General features: G+C 37.7%; 1 protein-coding gene across 9 annotated transcripts in view; it reads right to left on the reverse strand.

The window, feature by feature from the left end:
• PUM2 (pumilio RNA binding family member 2) overlaps positions 1 to 24,382 on the reverse strand; it is a 68,889-nt gene that overhangs the window by 39,397 nt on the left and 5,110 nt on the right. For all 9 annotated transcript variants that reach the window (XM_063150898.1, XM_063150895.1, XM_063150894.1 and 6 more), the window contains exons 2-5: positions 7,014 to 7,082; positions 1,263 to 1,368; positions 795 to 982; positions 1 to 173 (exon numbers count right to left, since the gene is read on the reverse strand). In XM_063150898.1, the coding sequence (XP_063006968.1) occupies positions 1 to 173; positions 795 to 982; positions 1,263 to 1,368; positions 7,014 to 7,064 (518 nt within the window). In that variant the 5' untranslated portion in view covers positions 7,065 to 7,082. The remainder of the gene's footprint in view (positions 174 to 794; positions 983 to 1,262; positions 1,369 to 7,013; positions 7,083 to 24,382) is intronic.

A 24,382-nucleotide genomic window follows, 5' to 3' on the forward strand; every position in this document is an offset into this window, starting at 1 on the left:
TTAAAATCTTTGCAATCGGCATCCATTCCATTTGGCAAACCTCTGCCATTTATTTTAGTAACATCCTCATCATCTCCTTGTTTAAGATCTCTGTTTTTGTCCTCCTCAAATGGAGAAGCCTTGCCTTTCTGATCTCCTTTCTCAGGTCCATCTGTTTCAGCATCTCTAGTGCCCTGAGGAAAAAGAATCTGTTTGATTCTGAATATTGAACAGAACACAATAGGAGCACCACAAGGTGACCTAATTCTACACTACAATGCACGTAAACAACACAAACAGTTTGTTGTCAATGAAATTGCATTTGGTGGGTCACTTGATCATCAAGTTTCAACCACATGCAATTAATAACTGCCAAAATGTGAAAAGGAATGCCAAGATTTATAATGGAAGAGCTAACTCAACCTTAACTATAGCGGTGCTGTTAAAGCAGTAACACTCTGAATTAGAGAAAAGTTTATATTATACAATTAAAACATCCAGTTACAAAACAAACCCACATGAAAACATAGAAGATCTAGAATAAAGCTCATCACACATCATAAATTAAGCAATTTGCAGTCTTTCCCCTACCTTTAAATAAGGTTTTTAGGAAAGCACTTTAAGACAGCTATTTAGTTAAAATTCCCAAACCACTTCCCTCTTCTGCCCCCTCCAACCAAGGAAGACAGACAGATAGCAACTACTTCCTTCTAAAGAGTTAAAAATTAAAAACAGACAAAGAGAACTGAAAATATAACCATGTAACAAAGACCACAGCAGGTAACCAGTCAAGCTTAACACACTGTATTACTTACAAAAGCTCCTTTCCTAAACCGGGAATCCAATTTATCAGCTGGAGAGGAACTTAACACATATTCTACCATGCTCACTCCAAGGCCACCACTTTCTGATCGTGGAGACAATACAGCATTTACTTCACTGTTTCCATGAAAACCCTGTCCAGGCTTTCTCTGTACCATAATAGGCTGGGACATAGAATGGTCTGTTAAAAACAAACAAATAAATAAAACTATAGTATTTTTTAAAATACAGCTTGTAATGTTTCTGCATTTCATCATAACAGAAATATTAAAACAAAACATTAAAAAAAAATTCCAAATCAAACTTTCAAAAAGTGCTATTGAAATACAATCACCATGCAGTTTACATTTTCACAACTAAAATGAAAGGAAAATAAAATTTAAGATTCAGTTACAAAATTTGTTTTGAATACCATTCAGTAATCATGACTGATTTTCAGTACATGTACAACAATCACTTACGAGGAGTTCCCCATGCAGTCTCTCTCCACTCGTCACCAAGGAATATCCCTTTTTGTCCATCTTTTGCTGAATCATCAGGTTCCCAAAACTTTTTGGCAGGTAAAAGCTGTTAAAAAAGAAGATTATTGTTTTACTGAAATATGCTTATAGATGGACAAAAATAGCAAGAGGATATTAAGAGGATATGCAAGTAATTAGTTTTACATCGTGGAATCACAGAATGGTTTGGGTTGGGAGGGATCTTAAAGATCATCTAATTCCAACTTCCTTGCCATGGGCAGGATTGCCACTTACTGAAGCAGGTTACTCAGGGCCTCATCTGACCTGGTCTTGAGCACTTCCATGGATAGGGCAGCCAGAGCTTCTCTGTGCAGCCTGTTCCAGTGCCTCACCACCCACAAAGTAAAGAATTACTTCCTTATATCTAATCAAAAATCTCTCTTCTTTTAATTTAAAACCACTTTCCCTCATTCTACCCCTATCTGCCCTTGTAAAAATTTGCTCTGTCTCTTTTTTTGTAAAAAAGGAATTGCTAAAGTAACTCCAACAGTATTGAAATTCTGAAGTTATGAGGAAGAAATACAGAATGTAGAAGCAGCTGTGAAAAAAGCAAATCAAATTAATCCCTGTGTTAAGTCAAGATAGTCTTCTCAGAAGCTTTAACTAACAGTGCCTTCCTGCCAAAGACTCAGAAGTTTGGCTGTTAACCAATACTGTGATAACCAGAAAGAGCTGCAGTTCATTGTGAAGTTCTCTTCCCTTGGAAATGCATCATGTTCCAAATTTTAGAAAGTGACTAATGCATATGGTAGCAAGTCAGCTCCTTAAGACCATAGGGCTGTTAAAAATCTGTGACATTCATATGTGAAGTTCCACATACCAACACTGTTATTTAGATGTATGGTTTTTTTCATTCCTACTTGTAAAACAGAAAGTGTCATGTTAGATCAGTATCACTTCTTGTACTGTCTTCAACAGCAGAAACACTTAGTGTGACATGACAGAAGCACTACACAAACAAGAATTCCTCAAATACTAGCATCCTTTTTGCTCTGATTTTACTAGTTTATTCCTGTACCTTTTCCCATCAGAAACAGTAGAACTGCCAAACCCTACATGTCATATTTTCCTTACATGTAACTAAAAAACTGTATTCTTAGACAGGATAGGTACTTTACAAGGTACATCAACAGAAAGGAAAGTGAAAACAACTTGCAGGGAAGAAGAAACTTGTAGGGAAGAAGAAACCTGCACATTCCATCAGATTCTGCATAATGTAATGCTGTACTCAGCATTTTAAATTTTGTGAAATTAAAAAAAACCAAACGTAATCAGATGAAGCTGTCTGCAATAAATGCATACATTCTGGAAATTTGCTTCTTCTGTAACTTAAGTGACTAAAAACTCTTCTGAACTTCACAGCTGGTTAGTATGAGCCTTGATGAATCTAGTAACAGGAGTCAGTATATAATATAGATATTTCTTAGCATGACACTGAAAGCGCTTGTGAAAACAGCCTCAAGAGGAGGTGGATAAGATTGCCACTTGCAGCCCCAGCACTAACAGTGCAACAGAGGTGATGGCAAGAGCTCCTCTGGACAAATTGAGGATTGCTGGTTTTCTGTGCTGCCCAGAGCTCTCACCAGAAATGAAGGTGTCTGACTGGTTAAACTCAAATCCCTGGGTTCCTTCCAGAAATTCATTAACAGAGAAGGATTTAGGTTGGAAGATGATCAACAGCCAAAGCTCAATAAAACCACAGGAGAATGTTATGCTTGCAGGAAGTGCTGTACTGTTGTGATCTGCCCTGACAGAGATGTCCACTCCCAAATGCACTGGAGAATCACCACCAGGTGTCAACCAAACAATTTGTGAGCAGCAGGATATAAGTTTACCTCAAATTTAAGGGCTGAAGTTAGCCATCTGAAGGCAGAGAAATAGATTAATGGAACCTTACAGCTGCTTTTCAGCTAAAAGCAGAAGATTACAAAATCCAGATCAGCCTATGGAATATACACATCTTTTTTAGCTTTCTATTTGTAACAGGCTTGCAATACTGCTTAATTTTCACTTTGTAGGAGAGTGGTAGAACAGGAAGCAAGCATTTAATGTTATCTACAAAATCTTGCTTTTGGGAATCATGTTCTATTTTAAATGCTGCCTAAGCCAATTTCAAATATGTGTCCAGCTGAGAGCTTTGAAACACCTAAGTGAAGGTGTCACCACCTCACACAACCCTGTCCGAATAAAACAGATCTAGTAATATCTCAAGTGCCACAAAATGAGAATTACCTGAACTATGCTCACCCAGAAATTAGTAAATTCTACTATCAGACAGGTATGTTCAGACAACTCAGTGTTAAGAAATAAGCAAATTTAGAGCAGAACACACTGCAATACTGGTTTTGATATAAAAACTCATTGATGTGATTTGTATGAAAGGGAAAACTGTCCCCTGGAAGAAAGAAGCAGTAACACTCACTGCAAAAGTACAAGTTGTTGGTGGGGGGGATTTTGCTGCTGTTGTTGTTTGTGTGGGCTTTTTAAGGTTTGTTTTGGGTTTTTTGAGGTTTGCCTTTTTTTTAAAACTACTTACGCTCAAATTTCAAACAGACAAATTCAACTGCTTTCAGTCGTACTTTGGTAGACAAAGAATATAAAGTATCTTTAACACAAAACATAATGCATGATCCATACTGAGAGGCTAAATTTAAACTATGAAGATTAAACAGATTTACTGAAATGATTTGCACAAACTTTCTATACAACAAAGTCCCTCAAATATTTAAATAAACGCAATTTTACAAAGTTAACAATGCTGCGACTCCCTGAGAGCCACTGATTTACATTTATTATTTATTTTGACAGATGGGTATGACATGCACTATGCTCTTTTTAAATGAAGGTATTAGCTCTTGAATTGTCAAATAAACCACCCTATCAGTTGTCAATTCTTTTAATTGTGGAAGTCAAATAAAATAAGTACTTTTCAGAAAAATGAAACAGACAGGAAAAACAATGTGTTTGATTAGTTCTACCAAAAAAGACTTAATCTAGAAGTCATCTCAAATCAATACAGATAGTTAAAATCATTGTGCTTTACTCTGCTAGCACGTGTTTTCCTCAACATTTCCTGCATTTAGTGTAATAAAACACAAACTTTACAAAGATACATCCAATTATAAGTAAAAATAATGGAGTAGGTTGTAATATTTCTTACTACTACTGCTCTCCCAAAAGTACACTAAATGTGTCCTTTTCAGTACCAGCACTGATCCCTGTTAGGTGTTTGCCAGACAAAGCCCAACAAAGCCCTTTACTACACACAAATAATAACAAGCAGTTATGCTAATGCTGTCTCTTAAACAGCTCTCTGACATGAAACTGCAGTCTCCATTACTGACTCTCGAATGATCTTAAAATTATTTTTTAAAATTATCTTTAAGATCTTTATCTATTCCTACAGAGCTCAAAGAACATCTCAGCTGAATTTCTCTAAAAGAAGTTTTGACACTGGAAATGAATACTTTGTTCCTTAAATGAACTCTGTGTGCTTCGATCCTGTAAGTTAAACCAACAGACATTATCAAAAGAAGATTTAGTTTTCTGTGCTGTTTGGCACTAAGTTTTGTGTGGCTGTAGTGGGTCACACTAAAGTCCTGCAGACCATTCTGGCTTGTCCTGATACAGCAAACAGATGCCTAGAGAGAAACAACACCATGTGTTCTTATTTCTTCAGAATATGAAGTGACCTTACAGGTCACCATAGATTTTGGGAGCTGGAGCCAGAAGCATCATCTGTGAATAATAAATGTAACAATTTACCCAAACTAAAATTGTGAAACACATTTAGAGAAAGATGTCTGCAACAGATTTAACAGCTAGGTATTGATACCCAGTTGCGAAGAAAAGTATCAGTAAGGATTAGAGTTATGAAAAAAAAATTAATTTCAGTTCAGAGAAAAATCCTGGCAGAGAAAACAAGGAACATAATTTCCCAATAGCTAGAAACAGTTCACTTGACTTGACCTCTCTTTGACACCTTTCAAAGCATACAGAGGGGAGCATGTAGGAGCCTCCACCAATTCCAGCTTACTTTATAAGGACGTTTCCTTTAATATTCTAGAAGGCTATAATCAAAAGGAAGATTAAAACAGCCATGGAATGTATCCCAGAGCTACTTTATTGTTGTGCAATACATCAAGAAAATTACTGAGTAAGTCAACCTAGCTATGTGAACCTGTATTACCTCAAGATACCTGGAAGACACCATTGAAACAAAAGACAAAATAACCTGGTGAGTGCAGGGTCACAATTTAGTATCAATTTCTGATGCTGCAGTACTGTACCAAAACTCTGACTCTTTGTGTGCAGTTTTTTTAAACATCTTTATAGATCCACTGAATGCCATGAAAACAAACCAAAAGAATTCTAATCATGCAGAAATACCTCCCTCCATCTGAGATAACCTAAAATAAAGACTGGTATGAACAGTCATATATATTGTAATTAATTCCCAGGCATTTGTGCCATCCTTCACTCTCACTTTTTACAGCTTTCAATCTTTTGGGTACTTTGTGGGTGTCAAAAGACCAAATACCACCATGAATTTCACCCATCCACTCTATCACACTGTTGGTACTATCACAGATACTTCACTAACACTTTTACTTTTCAAAAGGAGCTTTAAGAACTGGGAGGGGAGCAGGGTGGCTACTCAGCTTTCTAAAGAACAGGGCTCCATCTATTATTTTTTTCAAATGGGGGATGGTGCAAAGACAACTCTGGATGAAGCAAAAATTGCTGAAAAGCCAAGCGATAGCTTGAATGCTTCATTAAAATAAAGAAAATCAAGCAGGAATGCCCATGTGTCAGCTCAGAAACACTTAGCAACTAGAGCACAGCATTTATTTTTCATCAGTAATTATGGCTTCCATAAAGACTCCTACCATCATTTTAAGAAAGTTAGGCTGCAATATTGGTTATTGAACCAAATAGGTTCAACCATCAATTGAATTAGGTAAATATCCAGCAAGACTAAAGGATCCACATTTGAAATCTTAGTTCAACATGAGTTTCTTTACCAGGTTCCTGTCAGGGCAAATAATTCTAATATGTGTCAATTACCTTCTAAACAGTTCAGGGAACTGCTCTTGAAGGAGCCAAGTCATCCTGCATGTTCTGAAATTCCTTACCCCAACCTTAAAGTACACTGACTTAAAAAAACCCAAACAAATCAAATCAGTCAAAAGAAATATTCCTTCTTCCCTCCAGCTAAATTACATAACAGCACTCTTCAGCCTAGTTAAAATCTTTTAAGGAGTAATTACCAGTGAAAAAATAGTAAATTACCACACATTTCTGCTGGGTATGCCAGTTCATTTTTCTGGAGCCAAATCTATTTTCCAAATCCCAGTTTCCCTGGCTTCTCAGGAGTAGCAAGTTCCACTAGCTTAGATACAGTGAGACTGAAAACGCGCCTCCTTTCATAGAATTGTACACTCTTACAAAAACTAACCCTTTCAGTTCCCTAGAACTATCACTCATCTAAGAAGAATGACACAGAACAGCAGAACCAGTCAATAACAATCCCAACATTCTTTTAATGTAATTAGTTTCCCTTCACCTAAGACAGAAACGATTAACTTGTTCTTAAGACAAGCTCTTTGCTTCACATTGTATTATTTAGACTTCTTAAACTGCACCAACAATTCCAAATCACTAACTGGATTTTCAGCCCTCAGTAATTACCTCTCCCATTCCCCGAGATTCTAGGGCAAGAGCTTGAAACTCATGATTCATCTCATCCACAGATCGAACCTGCAGAGGAAAAACCAAAAGAAAAATCCATTAGTCAAATATCTTTACAAAAGTTAAGAGTTTTCAGTATTCCTGAAGATTTCTGCATATTGAAAGCACACAAAAAATGTGATTCCCCATTCAGTCTCTACATAAGTCTGGATTTCATTACCAGATACAGTTAGTGACCAATTTAATGTACCCTGCTAATATAATGACATGCAAGAAATTCCAAGAGACTTAAACAATTTAATCTCCACATATCTGTACAGATATTGCTCACTATAGGAACGGTAGCCAATAGCACCTTTGCAATGAATGTGAAAGAAAGAGGTGAAATTAAAGATCTGGCCATATAAAATCCTTTAGAAAGGAGAGGAACTGTTGCACACCGTTACTGAATACACCTGGCAGCAAACAAAGAAAAGCTCACATGGCAGGTCACAAAACCTACTAGAAATGTGTCGCTTTTAAAATCTAGTAACTGAGTGCATTATCACAATTCCTCATGTTTTCTTCCAGGAAATCACATTTTTCCTTCACCACAGGTTGGTGTTTGCTTTGTTTTTTTTTTTAATTGTTGTAAATATGAAAGGATTTTTACTAAAGTAAGAGTTGCTGCTGCAACAAACCACCTCCTTTTTCCATGGCACAGACACAATGCACTGGGCTCATTCTTTTCTGAGAAAATGGTTTCCATAAGGAATTTTCAAAGCCAGGATAAGTTTAGAAAAACAAATAAAATAAGGAAATTCAGAGTTATTTCTTTCCCTTCTCTTCTCCCCCAATAGTGACATCCAGCAGGCAAAGTTATTCAAGTTCAAAGTAAAATGAATTTCCCTCCCTACACCACTCTCTTGAGGAGTTACTTTCACCAGTAAATCCATCTGTTTACACCAGCCAATAAACCAAACTGATGTTATTCCACACAGCTGATAACACATACCTAACACTTTTCAATAGATGCTCAAATACTAGGCAAAGAAACAATCTGGTGCTTTCCACATTCTGGCACAAACAACTCTTTCTTAGGATTGGAAAAGTGGCCAATAGATACTCCATTCTCAAAAATTTACTCTCAAACCATTGTTATTGCCTCAATCATTCTAAGCCATTAACTTCTGAGAGACTGTCTCTCTGCTTTTAACAAAGAAATTTAATAGCTCAAATATTCCCTCAAGAAGAACAATATTTTAGTTAAGATGGAGTCTGAAATAACTTTCCAACAATTTCATTGAGATACTGAAGAGCAAATTTAGTTTCAGACTGAATTATGGGGTATGCACATCAGCACACTGAGTTTATTCCAGTGAAGCTGACACTTAATTAGGTTGATTTTAGTTTTTTAAAAACTGAAAGCAGATTTTAACATAGCCTTTAAAAAGCTAAAATTTTTCTTCAAATTAGTGTTTTAAAAAACAGATTCATATTTAATGCAAAACTTTTATTAGCTGTAAGGGATAATCAAATATTTGTGCATGCACACAGAAAATATAGCAGTACAAGAGCAATTACTTCAAAAGAAAAATTAGAAAATCAAACCTTGAACACTTCTGAATTTGAATACTACAGTTTCTGAAAACATAACTTCTTCTAGATTGCTGAGAGAGCTGATTATCTTACCTAGCTGGGCCACTTTTCGTGCTGAGGTCATGCACTTCAGTTTCAATGACAAACCAATATCAATTTAGGTATTTCTGTCTCAATATGTAGTTTTGATCTAATGATCTCTAAACAAATATGCAGGTAAAGCTCCCCAAATTATATTTACCATAAACACTACCCAAATCCCTGTTAGATAACAACCAAGCTTGAAAGAGGCATCATTTTTTTGGTTGTAGTGGTTTTTGGGTGGATTGTTTGGGGTTTGTTGTTTGAGTTTTTTTGTTGGTTTTAACTTTCAGTGGTGGTGGTTTTATTTGTTTGCGTTTTTCTGGTGTTACAAGATCTAATAAGAAATGCTTATTTTTCCCAATTCAGGGAAGTCCAAAACCATGACCACCCCTCCTTCCCCATCTCTGAGAAAAGACAATCCAAGAATCAGGGTAAGAGACAGCTAACTCCTTTTTTCCTCTAAGCTGTCCCAAGAGCATTATAAGAAACTGAAGTTTTATGAAACTGTAAATATATTTTAGCACAATGAGCATTAATTTTGCTCACCGGCCTCCTTCCTAAAAAACTAAAATTTAAGTTAGCGTTATCTATTGCTAACCAGCAGCAAGAAAAAAATACAGTCCTTTTTTCCACCAGAAACAACAGCCCACAAGATCTTGCCCCACAGCACAAATTTCTGTTTCACAGATCATTTAAAACTGGAGAAAGCACAGGCAGCACCAGTGTCTCCATGCCTTTCTTCAACACTAACCCAGCCCTATCATTACAGCAGCAGAAGAAAACATCCAGAATGCCACCCAGCTGGATCTCCTATGTACAATGACATGCCCTTTCCCCAAAGGAGAAACTTTGGTTGGGATTACCTCTATTACTAAGGAGTTTTATTTTCTCTAACTCAATACCAGCATTAACTTAACTCATAGGTTCCAGAAATAAACATTTTAATACTTTTTAAAACACAAATTCACAACATTAACCCACCCCCTTTTTCTATTTTTATTCATACCCTGTTATACAGAATAATTCATAAGTCCAAAAGAGGCCTGGGGAACATACTGCTCAACATTTACAAGGTTTTTTTTCTGGTTCTGTTTGATTACATCAATGCCTCATCCCTGGAACTGCTCAAGGCCAGGCTGGACAGGGATCTCAGCAACCCGGTCTAACAGAAGGTGTCCCTGCCCACGGTTGGACAATGGCTTCAAACTTCCAGAACACAGCAGATCATTCCACAGGGCCCCCAAATTACACACAAAGAGATATTACACACTGAGCTGTCTTTAGGTAAAAGAGTTCCTCACATACTGCAGGTAAGTAAGTAGAATGGCATAAGCATTCATGATTTCTTCTCCCTTAACACACCAACAGAAAATTCTCATCTTCTTCTACAGGCTCTAGATACAACATACCAGCACATTTCAGTCCATTTCTCATTGCAGCATTAGCAATGAGATTTTAACACAAAATTTCTGTTTAAAAACAAAATTATGTCTTAGTAGACTCTTTCTTTCTAAAGTTTACACTTCCTCTCTCTCATTGATATTTAAATACTTTCTCATAAATCTAGAGGCTGACACAAAACCCGTTCCTTTACTCTGTTGAGACCTTGTAGACGACAGTCCTGCCACCCTTCACCCAAGAGTTTTCAGCACTTGCCCTAAATGAACTTGGTAACCATCGAGGTAACTGATTCAGAAGGTTTTTTCACTCCTTTTCCATGCATGAGAATTTCACCAGATCATCCAGAGAAGAGACCACTAGACTAAAACACCACAGGGAAGAGGACACTAGATTTGACAAGAGCAACAAGGAGAAGCTGATGTGGAGTGAGGTGGGACAGGAGCATCTGCTCAGTGCTGCCTACATGGTAACTCAACCAGAAAGGTGAAACTGTGCCCTCCTTAACTCCAGGCAGACTTAAGGAGGCAGACTCTTGACAGGAAATCATCTAGGACTACCACAAGAAACACTGCTTCCAGTAATTTCCATTTCTGAAATCCAGACATCCAGATCTTGGGACAGCTACTCTCTCAAATAACCCTGAATCTCGACAGAAATAAGCTTGTAACCATTTTCTTGCAAAAGCAAAGAACAGCCCCTTCTTTGAAAAAAAGCCTGTGGAAAATAGTAACAAAAAATACAGTATCAAAGAGAAAAATATGACTTTATTTTATAGCTCAAAAGTGGTTAAACCAGATGACCAGAAAGTAAGAAAACCACTTTTTCTGCATTAAGAAACGCCAAATGCCATCCTTCCCCTCTCAGGTGAATACCCTTACCACTGTGACAAAGAAGAAATATTTTGCAGCTGAAGTTGCATCCTAGGCCAGAAATTCAACACAGAACACTTGGTATTACAGCACTGGGACTGCAAAGAAAGGGAAGCTGTTTACACTGCAAATGCTTCTGCTTTTTTCTTAGTTTTACTGAATGTCTTCAATGCAAAATACCTTTCCAGCAGCTTTCTACAGGGGTAGTTCTTCTGTAGCATTTATCTTATGCAATATATATGCTTATGGCAGAGACTTAACATTATGATCAACTTAAACTACTTTGGATACCCAATACATAGCAATTCTGCCAATCCTCCATGAAGCTGAACACTGTATTGTAAAGCCAAGTCAGACACGTGACATTTAAAAAGCTCCCAAAAAGACAGCTCAACAAAAACCTTTTAGATAGGTGGCCAACTTGAAATTATGAAATAAAAATAGTATTTTTGATACAAACATTAGACAGAAATCTAGAACAGATTCATAACAAAGGACAAGAAAGAATAACTATACAAGCAGCCTAAACTGCACATCGTCAAACCTGTTATGAGATTTCTACTCTATAATGTTTTTGCCAAAATGACATAAAACATCCTTACTTTGATTAAGAGGCCAACCCACAGTGCACCCAGACAACAAAAGCTGTTGAGTAGCTGAACAGGAAACTACGAGAAGCACAACTGAACTGTTCTGTCCCCTAAGCACCAACGATTTTCTGTAACATTAAAAGAAAACAAGACATTTGTTTGATTAAAGCTGCTTTTGAGTAGATTCATCTTCTCATAACTCCTGGAAGAATCAGAGAACCAGAGGTTCACTTACTACCAAACTGGTTAATGAAAGTTGCTGCTCCCAAGTAATTTAAAGTCAACAGGTGCTGCGTTTTGATAAGAGGCAAGGTTTGCTGAGGGCCACACGGAAGAGTAACACAACCGAAAATTTCACAATACTCCAAAACGTCCATGCTCCTTGAGCAGTCCAAACAAAGAAGCTATAAGGCACTCAGGCAACCAATTTTAAGTTCTAACACATATTTATACGGCTACAATCTCAACAGTGCATCTTCCTCCAGTGAGCACTTAATTTTCACTGTGTTAAAATAAGAGTGCTCTAAAACCAACCAAAACTTCTGCAAGGAAGTGAATTATCCTTCAACTGTGGTATTTTTGGCTTCTTAAGTCATTCTCAGACTGAGCAGTACTACACTTCTGCACTCCATGACTCCTAGTACATCCAAATATTCTAACAAGATCAAACTTCTCAGTTTAGTGGGCTTGGCTCAGCAATCACTCTGGATCTTAAGGCTCTTGTGCTTTTTTTCCTTGTGAGCTTTGTACTGTAGTTTGAGAAGCAATCCTAGCAGCACTGAGAACGCTGACAATGACAGAAAAGAGCAGATCTTGGGGTGGAGTTTCTGCAGCACATTAAAGGGGCAGGGGAACACCCTCAGGCAAAGCAGAGTCCAGCCTGCTGAAAAAGCCAACTCACATTCTTTGTCTGTTTGTTTCCAACAGGAATATCAATAACCTCGAAGCCTGCACAGAGGAGAAATGAATTCTGTAGGTTTTTATCAACAGCATGTATAAAATGCATCTATGTGTTATATATATATCAAAGTATGCTGGATAGTATCTCACAAGTCACCATCAAGTTTGGAAAATACTGATTTATTTAGTAAATAGTCTTCACTTAGCATAGTCTTCTGCCAACAGATGATACTGAGAAATTATTATTATATCATCACTATCCACAAAGAAAAGCAGAGGAAAATTATGGACATCTTGCCCCCTGTTTCAGAACTACACAATGGTTCATTCAAAGCCAGCTAAGGATTCTAAGACATTGCACTTGCTCCCCCTAAAAATGAACTCTTCCATCACATAAGAAATTTGCCTCTTCTTTGCACAGGCTTTCATGATTCTCTTTCCCACCCAACCAGTTCAAGCTTTGCCCTAAGACTGGCAGAACTGTTTGTACAAGTTTTTCTAAAGTACTGTCAAAAGTCCTCAAGCTCAGGATTTTAATCTGTACAGCCAAATACTGGCAGAGCTACCAGGCTCACAAAAATTAATGTCTTTGTACTGAAACCAGATTTCATAACCATTGGTAACAGTTACACTGTTTGCACCATTTGAAAAGCTGAAGTGATATATTCCTACATTAACAGGGCATATAGTTTAGACTAAATAACCTTAGCAGGTTTCTCAGTTTTTTAACTGTGTACTTAGTAATCCATTCAAAAGAGTTTCTAAGAAACGTACAGCACAGCAGGGAGGGTAATGGAAGTTTGCAAAATAAAAATCCAGAAATGTGATAAAATGTAACATAATTTTAAAAAATGGAAGAAAAAGCCCATAAAAACTTGTCCAGTGACAGCTTCTGTAAACAGGAAATTATTTTAAAAAATTTAATTAGAACAAGTGATTAAAATAATATTTCCCATACACCTTTTAGATTATTTAAATGAGCTACAAGAAAAAGTAATTCTTCAGAAGGGGCTGACTGGTCCCTTACTGCTCAGAAATCAAACTGAAGAACTATTTTTCACACAAGAAATTTTTTTTCACACAGGTTTAATTATCAATATGAAATAGTTTAGGTACAAATTCCATGTAGTTTGGTGAGACTCTTCACCCTCCTTTGCTGCACACATAATTCTGCAACTCTCACTCCAATGATCCTTCATAAGCATACCAGAAACAAAAAAGGAAGACACTAAATATATTCAGAAATATGAAAATAAAGCTGTGAAATGAAATAGGAGTTGCAGTTTCTGTCTAAACATGCTTAATTTAATTGGTGATGATTACTTATATGCATATGACTAAACTCTTTTTTTCCTAATTATAAATATCTACTTCTTGTTAAGCTGGTTAGTCAGCATCCCCTTTCTGGTAGCAGTAGCAAGTGCTACAAGTGGTGTAACAGAAGTTTAGAGGAATTTAAGAGTCAAATTTCTAACCATTATTATCCTGTTCTACACAGAACGGCTCCGTCAGTGAGTAATAACAATCCACTTCTATACAGAAGCGTGACATTAATTTGATGTGCTGCTGTTCTGAGACATCAGCTTTCATTACTTCATCATTTGCTCTCATTCAAAAACTTTATTTAGTAAAAAAACTTTAAAAAAACCCTTGAATGCTTTCTAGGCAATATACTATTAAAAAAAGGCTTAAAACTTTGCCTTTTCTGAAGATGAAAACTCTGTATAAGCTCTAAAAGATATCTACACACAAGCAGGAACTAGGGACAATTTATCTTGCTGTATTTTGTAATGATTAATGAAACATAGCTTTCATTCTGATAGAGTCAACAAGCTTGTCTTAAATCTGTTAACAAGAATTGGAACTCTGGAATCCACAGGCCTCGAATCTAGTAAAACTTCCATAAATTAATTTTCTACATTTTAATCAATATTCTTTTTGCTGATGTGTTTTCTTTAGAAATCTCAACTATCTTCACTTTTCTGTTTATTACCAAAGAATCTGAAACAGAACATCTCCCATACACAAATGTCTGAAAAGTTAAAAAAAACCCCCAGACTTTAAATTTCGGTTTGACAAATTACGGGGTTTTAACACTATCTTAATGTGACTCTAAGGAATCCTATGGAATAGAACTCATTTATACATAGTATCATTTATATGAAGAAAATTGATTTCATTTGTATGTACATACACATGGACACCACACCTATTAAAAGTGGGGCTGAGGAAATCCCAGAGGTGACTCTAACACAATTTGCAGGAAACAGTTTTATTTTGTGTTATTGTAGAGCTGGTATCACAAACATTCCTCCCACCTCCAACAACTGACAAGTGACAATCCTCTTCTTCAGAGCATTTACTTTCATTTTGTTTCCTCCAGAATATGGAAGACTCATTTGCCACACAGAATATTAATTTCTCAAGGATTTTGTTTTCAGTAACATTACATGGAAAAACTGAAATTCTCCCAGTAATTCTGCTCAGAAGTTTCCAGCATTATGAATTCTCCCTCACGACCCAGTACCATTTGAACTAAATGGTGGCCTTTCAGTTTTGCTTTCTTTTTTCCCCTCTTGAGCAGGCAAGAAGAAACTAGGTAATACCAACACAGTCTGATCTTCTCCAAGTGGGTGCTACAACCAAAGATGAAACTACTTAGTTCTTATGCAATTAATTGAACAGCTGATAGCTCAAAAAAAACCCCAAACGAACAAAAATCCTGGAATTTTCAGACTACTCATTCCACTACAAATAACTAGCTTTTGCAAAGAAAGGTGCTGACATGACACACAACTTCTCTGTATCCCCAGCATAAAACAACAGTGAAAAACTCCAAGGTTTCAAGTGTCAGTCTGCTTCAAAATCCACCTTGAACTTTTCTGTGCTTTTAAACTCTGCATAACTTCAAGGAGAGCCAGGGAACAGTAAAACTAACCATTTTTAGTGTATTTTTTAGTTCCTCCCTTGCTACAGGGAAGTATATGTGTCTTCTCCTTATCTGCCCACAGCAGGTGAACGGACATTTAAAGAAATTGCTGTTATCAATGATTTCAGCTGTTTTCTAAGGATGTTCTCTTTGGGCAACATGCATTTAAACTACCCGTAGATTTCTAAAATTGCCTAAAAGCTGGAAAACCCAGCCAACTCTAAAAAAAACACAACTAGAGACTACTTTTACCTCAGTAAGCATCACTTCTAATTCACTAAGAGTTGCAGCCTAGCTTTGGACATTAATATCTCATTAAGTGCTGGCTAGCATAGTCCTCCAAAGAAATTAAAAGACAGTCTAAAATAACATCAAAGACTTTATACCTTTAATGACAGTAAACAAAATTAAAAAAATAAATCAGGCTTCAAAGACTGCTATTGATACATCTGTGCTTCAATGGATTTAAATCCAAATACTTCAAGTTTTTCATTTAAGAAGCCAAAAAATTAAGAGCAGTTACATGTAAATGCCGCTATTGGTACATGAACAGACAAAATATGTAGGGCAGGCAAAAGCAGAAATTGTGAACAGAAACAACCCACATTTGAATTATCATCTAAAAAAAATCAGACAGTGATTTTATGAGCAAAATCTCTGATTAGATGTCTAAATTCCAGATTATTCATCTTCAGACAAAATACAGCATTCTCTGATATCATCCACCCAACTACAGGCTTCCCTTCACTATTTATCCACTTTGCTTTTCTCTTCGTCTTTACACTGAAGAGAAAAAAGCTTTCACATAACTCTTCACAAAGACACACAAGGGCCTTCTTCACCCTGAGTTCAATGTCATGGTACCAAGTCAAGGTAGTTCAGAAAGCTAAATGCAGCTCCTCTGTGCGATACAGCAGCGTCATATTTTTAAAACCACCAATTTTAAATCACATTTAAAAAAGGTAAACAGCATTCTAAACCCACAGATAAGAACTTAGATTAAGCAAAAGAACTAACACTAAGCCACATTTCTATTTTCTTGACACCATGAATAATGCAAGGAAATTAATAAGAACTTATCAAGAAATTTGCTGGAAATGCAAAAGGCTTAAAATCCTATATGCAAGCCTTTTTAGCCAGGTTTTCTGGTTCCCACCACCTGGATGTCATGCAAAACTCTCCTAGAATGCCTAAAACAAGTTTTAACTTTAGGACAAAATTCCACAACTACACAGTAACAATTTTTAGAACAAGGCCTCACTCACAATCTCACCTAGAACCTGGAGCACATGGGAATGAATGCCAAAGAATTCCAGCTGGCTCCACACGCCACCAGCTCAGGTCTCTGGTTCCCCTGCAGTGCTCCAAGGCCGCTCCCAGCCCACACCCCTCTGGAAGCAGCACTACAGTTCAGGTTCATGCTGCTGCCAGTAACTCCTCACAGACCTGAATGGACTCTGTGCAGAGCCACTGCTGCACAACCCACACCAAAGTTTATCTATATGTAAATAAGATAATGCACAGTTGACCACATGTCATTTGTTTGCTGTAATATCAAACCAGGCTCTCCCTCTGCTAATTACTGAATAAGCACTAAAGTATGAAGGACTCTGCTTCAAAGAACTGTAAGTGTAAGACATATTACAAAGACTGATACAACAAGAAACCAAATAGGTGAAGTGAGATGAAGCAGTCATTCACATGAAGACGTTTGACAATGCTTGCCAGCTATTTGGAGACATCAAGGCAGGTGGAACTATAAAGGAGTATGCTGGACAGCACAAGGACACTGGTGAAGATATTTAATAAAGACACAACTGACACAAAGTCCACGTGCAGGAGGTAGCAGCTCACCACCTGACACCACATGGGACAATCTGCAGTGGAGGGGAAGTAGTCAAGTTACTCACTGGCAGAAACCATCACCTGCAGTTTGAAATGCTGCTGAAAAGGTCAGAAACTGTCCAGACGCACAGAACCAGCAAATGTGACTGGAAGGAGTGATTAAGAAAAAGTCTCTAAAGAACAGAAGTCACACGGAACAAACTTGCTTGCACAGTCAGGTGACTGCAATAACTCTCCTTTTCCTTGCCCTGATGACAGTTCACATTAAGCTGCCTATTCCATGCACTACATGCTGGAAAATACTAAAAATACAACCCAAGTATCTGCAAAATTCAGCACTGTAATTTTCCTTTCTCTATCTAGGGAAGTGCTTTAAAGCATATCACCAAAAATTTCTCAGTGCTTTTCTTTCAGTCCAAGTACATGAAACCACGTGCAATACATCACAAAATACTCCTTCTTCAGCTACTTCAAATCAAAGAGAGGGGAAAGACAGACATATTTCCTCTTTCCAGCCATGTCTGCTATCCAAACTGACAGTCACAAGCAAGCAGGCAATAAGGTGATAGCTCACTAATCAAGTTGCAAGACATTTAATATTTTAACAGAAAAAAACCCTCCAACCTTACAATTCACTCAAAAACCTCACAGTATTTGCCCCATCTCATACAACACTACTATGACAGAAAAATCTCTCCAAGAATTTATTGAACAAGGTTTTTTAACAGGGAACAGATTTTCCAAAACAGGAATCAAAGTCCCTCCCCCCTCAGCTCTCCTCTAGGCACAATGGAAAATCCTGCCAGTCTAAGATTTCTTCTCCTAGTTTGTGAGGCTTGGAAAGTTTTAGTTATTTGCAAGTTTGAGAAGCTGCTTAAATCATACATTCAACAACCATAATCTGAGTTTCTAGTTTGGTGGAGCTAAATGCTACTGGAACTAATTGATGACAATGGCAAATTCAAAATTAAACCAAAGCAAACCCAAGCACGCAAAGATAATACTTTAAAAAAGTTTTTAGAGAACTTGTTGCTTGCAGAAACAGAAATAAATGATCTTCCAAACAGCTTCAGAGAGATGTTATGTTTACAGGGAGAACCACCCCAGCAATCAGCTAAGATTAAACTTGAGCTATTACAATGAAAAACTAACAAAGTATTTGTGTGTTGTATAGGTGATTAACACTTGAAAAAGTCTTAAAAATCTGTTGATGAAAATATGTTTGAAATCACTTTAAAATTGTTATATTTCACAACTACACTTCACTTTTAAGCTCAAGTAAAAGTTGCAAAAAAAGATTGGAAATAAAAAAAAATGGACTGCAAGCATATTTAGATTTCTAGGGACAGTTTTAAGTAAAATTTATAAAAGGAAGAACTAATGATTGAGGAAATGCAATTCCCACTGTAAGGTCAGGAAACAGATTATGTAGTTTTCAATTTGAATGAAGAAATTATGTTCATTGTTTCAAGGAATGGCTACATGACTGTGAGGTCTCATATGGGAAAATGCTTTCCCAATTTCTATTGCACAAACATATTAGTCTACCTTATTTGAAAAACAAACAAAATAATCTTATTAAAAAACCAAGGCAGAATTCTTGGTAGGAATTGTCTGTTTCATCCTGTTAAGTACCTGCACATTTTGCTGGTTTAATAGCATCTACACATTTTCTCATGGCTATATTAGTTCTAATAGACCCCCACAGAAGTCAGGATGGATACTTACAAATACTGAAACATACAGCTTCTCTTCCAGACCACAGAATTACCAAAAAGCTCTTGAACTAAGTAAGACTCTTTCCTTTGTTCTCTCCTCTTCCCCTCCAAGGAAGAGTTTTTCTTTGTTACAGCAGCTACTCACAAAACTTTGAGATGTTTGTCAATTCTAACACAAATGAGTTGCAGCAACTGCAGCTCAATTGAAACTTTGGGCAAAGACACAATTTATGTTCTTTTGTTTATAGCACCACTACCCTTTAGACTTTTGGAAAAGGCTGCAACAGCCAAAGCTTTTCTCTGTCAGTCTTGCCTATCACCTCTCGCTTCTTCAAAAGCAAGACACAAAAACACCCAGGTTATGTTAAAATTCACAACCTAAAGTATTCAGATTAAACTAATGAAGTGTTTAACTACCTTTGCCATGAGGGAGGGAAGTAGATGGAGTTGAATAGGAAGACAGGACAAGTAGCCTGAGCAGTATCACACTGCTGTAGCTGCTTGCTTCAGCATGTGGAAGAACATCTGCAAGTAGTCTGACATCCTAGAAAATACATCCTGACTTTACAAAAAACTTCTTGTCTGTAAATCCAAATATTACATACTGATTGATAATCACTAAACCTTTCTATCCTAGACAATTCTTCATTCCTGAAATGATGTGAATTTATGACAAACAAATCACTAACCTATTTGCAGCCCCATGGGGATGTGAACAAAAGGATGATGCCACAGCACACAGCAGTCTTCCTCAAATGCTCTGCTACCAGAGACTGAAATGCTTTTTTGATGTTGAGGGAAAGAAAAAAATGTCAAAGACTCAAGTGAAATATCTTTCCTACTCAGCTTGTTATCCTTTATAACTCTTTTCACTATTCAATATTTTAAAGAAAGATTAATGACAATCAGGGATGATTATCTCTAGGTTAAGGAGTTTATACTTAAACTTGTCAGTGACTGGATCGTCACTACTGTTTTAATATGGAAGATGTCAATGGTGGTGTCCCAACTCAAATTAACAGTGCTGGCTTTGACATCTTGTACTGAGGAGTTCTGCATGCACGACTATTCAACTGAGTGTCCAAAGGTTTTTGGCTATTACCTCTCATGCAAAGCATGCTCCTCCAGCCTCTGCTCTCTTCTGTGCTGCAAATTATTGTTTACAGACTTCCCCTCTGCCTGCAAAATAGTTCAAGTCTCTGAAGTGTCAGCCACCAGTAACTGTTGTCTACCGCTTCAATTTTTATTGTGCAGCTGAAGCAGATATAGATAAACACATCAGACTGAGAATAATAACAACTGGCATGTTTCTGTGCCTCTTATGCTGAAATGTTCTGTAAGACAATGATGTTAGTTCTGAGCCAGTGGTTGGTTAATCTGGACACCAATGTGTCAAGTGGACACTTGGCAAAAGAATTTTCCATTTCAACCAAGTGTTGAATCCACTTGTGGTGTGTTTGAGTTTCCTCCTCTTCTTTTAAATGTTTGTGCCACCTGGAGTTCTTTCATTAGTCTTGGTAATTTCCAAATTCAGGTACACTAAGCCTCAATACCACCATGGATCTCCAGGAGAACCCATTTGATCTTTCTCTGAGCAATCAAATGCCTACAATGCTACTGTGAATTGACTTAGAGTATTTCAGCTGGAAGGAATCATCTAATCCAACTACTTGATCACTTCAGAGCTGACCAAAAGTTAAAGCATCTTATTAATGGCATGAACTGCCTTCCAACTATTGACACTTCAGTGATAATTCCCACAGTTCATCCCTCAATAACTCCTTATCAGGGACACTGACAAGTAACTCCTCAGTCTTTAACCACAGTAAAAATTAAATGTCCTAGTAGACAAGTAATTATCTTTACTAAAGACGTTGGCTGCCTTATGTTCAGTTCTGAAGTTATTTCAGATGGCTTTCAGAAGACCAACATAATGTTCCAGTAGTCTTCCCAGGAATTCATTTCTTGCAGTTAATGAAGTATATTTATCAACTTCCTATTTTCCTACAGAGATTCTTTGGCATTTTAACTAATTTGAAGACTCTTCACAATCCATTAGTGATTCCAACCAAGTTGGCCTGTTTGTCTAATTGCTTGCAACAACTCTTTCAACTCACTTCTAAGTATCACCGTGTCATTCAGAAAGTATCAGGTATCTTCTAGTATCAAAGTGGATATAAGGTTTTTCCACATTCTCTACTAACTTCAAATTCCCAATTAAGGCCTCAGGCTCATGGGACTTACTTGACAGAAGACTATTCCTGTAGAATCCTCTGAATCCCTCCCCCTCAGGGAAATCCCCAGAGCATTGCCTAGGAGAGACTTACCATAGAGTTTTCCTACCTGGGCAGACGGAAAGGACTCCCCCATGGACTCCTGCTTAACACTGATCCATCCCAGTTCCTTTCCCCAAACTTCCCCTGGTTTCTCTTTTCCTGGTTTCCTCACTGGTTGTGGTAGCCCTGGTGGCCAGCCCAGTCTCCCCCGTAAGCCACTGCCCTTTGCACTGCCCCTGTGTCCCCCCACTTAACCTTGCTGGCTTTGTCCCTGCTCCCTGTGGCGCTGCAGATGCAATAAACCCTGGCTGGAGTACATCACACAAGGATCCTTCCTGTCCCTCTGCTGAGCTACCCGGGCCTATGTGTGTGCAAGGCTTGAAATGGCTGCTCCTGTGGCCTTACTCTGAGCAGCTTCTCAAGGAGACACTTCAAAGAAGGCTGCAGCACTTCTACCACCCTGCAACACATCCCTGAAAAACTGCATGGAGCACAATGCCGGGGAGAAGTTCTTGGAGTTTTGGTGGAGAGCTGGGGTTGGTCAGCCTGGAGGAGAGAAGGCTCTGAGGAGACCTTAGTGTACCTCAGTACCCAGAGGGGTTACAGGAAAGCTGGACCAAGGCATGGAGGGATAGGGCAAGGGTAAATGGCTTTAAACTGGCAGAGGGCAGGTTTACAGCAGGTATTTGGAAGAAATTGTTTACCATGAGGATGGTGAGGCACTGCTGGCATCAGCACCCAGGGAAGCTTCCCTATCCTTGGAAGTGTTCAAGGCCAGGCTGGATGGGCCTTTGAGCAACCTGATCTAGGGGAATGTGTTCCTGCCCATGGCAGGGTGGGGGGGTTGGAACTGGATGATCTTTAATGTCCCTTCCAACCCAAACTACCCAGTGATTCTTTGAACATCAGACATTACAAGATATTTATCTACTATATTTGCTTCTATTAGTTTTCTTTCCATTTTTTCTTTAAATGCACAAAAATTTCTATTTTTAGTATTTTAACCTACACAGTCTGTGTAGTAGACACAGAACATAATCCTAGCTAAACTCCTTCCACTGTTTGCATAAATACAGATTTTAGAAAACCCATTTCTTTGGTACATCTAACTCCATAGTTTTCAAAAACAAAACCCCCCAAAACAACAACAAAAACAACAAACAAACAACCCCCACAAAAAAAAAAAAAAAAAACAAATCCAGAAAAACCAGAAACACCTCGAACAAAACAGTAACCTTCATCTTAACTAAATCCCAAAGAACACTGGTATACAGAATTCAAAAAATTGAAATGGAGAAGTCCCCTAATCTGTCCTTGATTTCTGCTGGTTTATATTGCTACTGAAGAAGGAGAGCAAATGAGGCAAAAAATGGCACAACAGTAAGATGATGATGACAGTAAGGTGAAAACTACTATTCCCACATGGATAATGCACAGCAAAGAGCAGCTTCCCCTTCACCAAATCTTCATAACACACAGAACCAGTGAAGCACTTCAAAAATTAAGACTAGCTCCTCTGCATCCCCCATTCAAGTTACCAGAAAACACATAGGAGGTTCATGGCAGTCACCTGCAAGAGGCATCCAGAAGTATTTGGATGGACCTAACTGAACTAAAGAAAGCTTCTGAAAAAGGCATGACTGATCACCAGGGATGGAAAGCAGATGGCAGAAGGGAGATGCAACTGTTATTCAGCACTTACTTATCTGGGAATAATTTTACCTACACAACCTATCAGCCTTGAGAAATGCTAGTGAAAATCAGAACCATTACTTGTGCAACTTCCACTAGTGAGGAAAAACTCATCCTTTTCATTCTCACTAAGTGTATCCAAATGGACAAATAAAATATTGTCAAATTTTAGATTTACAAAACAGCTTTATGGCTTCTGCACAAGTAATAAAGAATGGCATACAGCATGAACAGGACATCAGGTAAAAGGTTTTCTATTTTGCTATGTAGGTCAATATAAGAGGAAGAAAGCAGTAAAAGGGAAAGCCAGAAACAAAACACCAAAAGAATCAAAGAATGAGAAAGAACAGATGAAGAAGAAGATGAAGACTCAACAGGCATTCCTGCTTGTGAGGTCAGCAAATTTTGCTTATTTACATTTGCTCCAGTACTTACTACATTTTTTATGTACAGTCCCTAGGTACTTGGGAAGGTGTAAGAAGTTCCTTGTGGACCTAAACTGCACCATGCTACCAGAATCCTGGGGGAGGAAGCAATTCCTACCTTTAAATCCAAACAAAAGTTTTTAAAAGAAACTTGGGAAGCTGTGTCAAACATTTGAGGGCAAAAGACTTAAAACTGGATTTTGTTTTTCTTCTTGGTTACCATATGCAAAAGGAGAGTTACATTTTATTTAATGTACTTAATTCTTATTTCTACATAATTCTATTTCTACTTCACCTGAAAAAAACATTCTTATCTCTAAGTGTAACAACTAAGACTCAATACTAAATGCATATTACTTCTCATAAAGCCTACCAGGAGAGAATGCCTTTTCAAACTGAACCAATTGCTTTGCATAAATTCAAAACTAATTATTTTATCATGTTCTGATAAAAAACGGGCACTCAGAGAAATATGATATGCCTATGCAAGTTAAAAAATGGTTCCAACTGAACATTTTAAAATTATTTTTATGCAGTTAAATGTATAACTGCTTTAACAAAATGAATGGTAAGTTTTAGGTTGTATTATTACAGTATTGAAAAATCAGCTTAATTCACACATATTGTTCTTAAAGATGTGGATTTGACACAAAACACAGCAACTGTTTCAATGAAAAACAAATCTACGACCTCCTGGATGACTTACATGAACCCCATCTCCTGTGGGCCAGCAGGGTTTGCCAGGCACAGCTGCCTCCAGCCTGCTGCTGGAAGAAATTCCAACTGTGGCATGGGGAACCTTCACTGAGGGGTACCTGGGCACTGGAAGCAGCTGACACCTGAGTTACAGGGATGGTGTAAGGAGTGTTTCCACCTGAACTGGGCCCTGCTGTTGCTGCAGCTACTGCTTCAGGTGGGGCAACCCCTACTCCAGCCCCACTGGCTTCCACACCAATGCATCATTCCCCTCATCTCCAGCCAGGACACTTCATCCATGCCTAGCAGGACACAAAAAATGCTCATTCCACATAGGAAGCTAAAAAGAAAAACTTTTAATAACAA

This window comes from Melospiza melodia, chromosome 3, assembly GCF_035770615.1.
Source record: "Melospiza melodia melodia isolate bMelMel2 chromosome 3, bMelMel2.pri, whole genome shotgun sequence".
Taxonomy (NCBI): Eukaryota; Metazoa; Chordata; class Aves; order Passeriformes; family Passerellidae; genus Melospiza; species Melospiza melodia.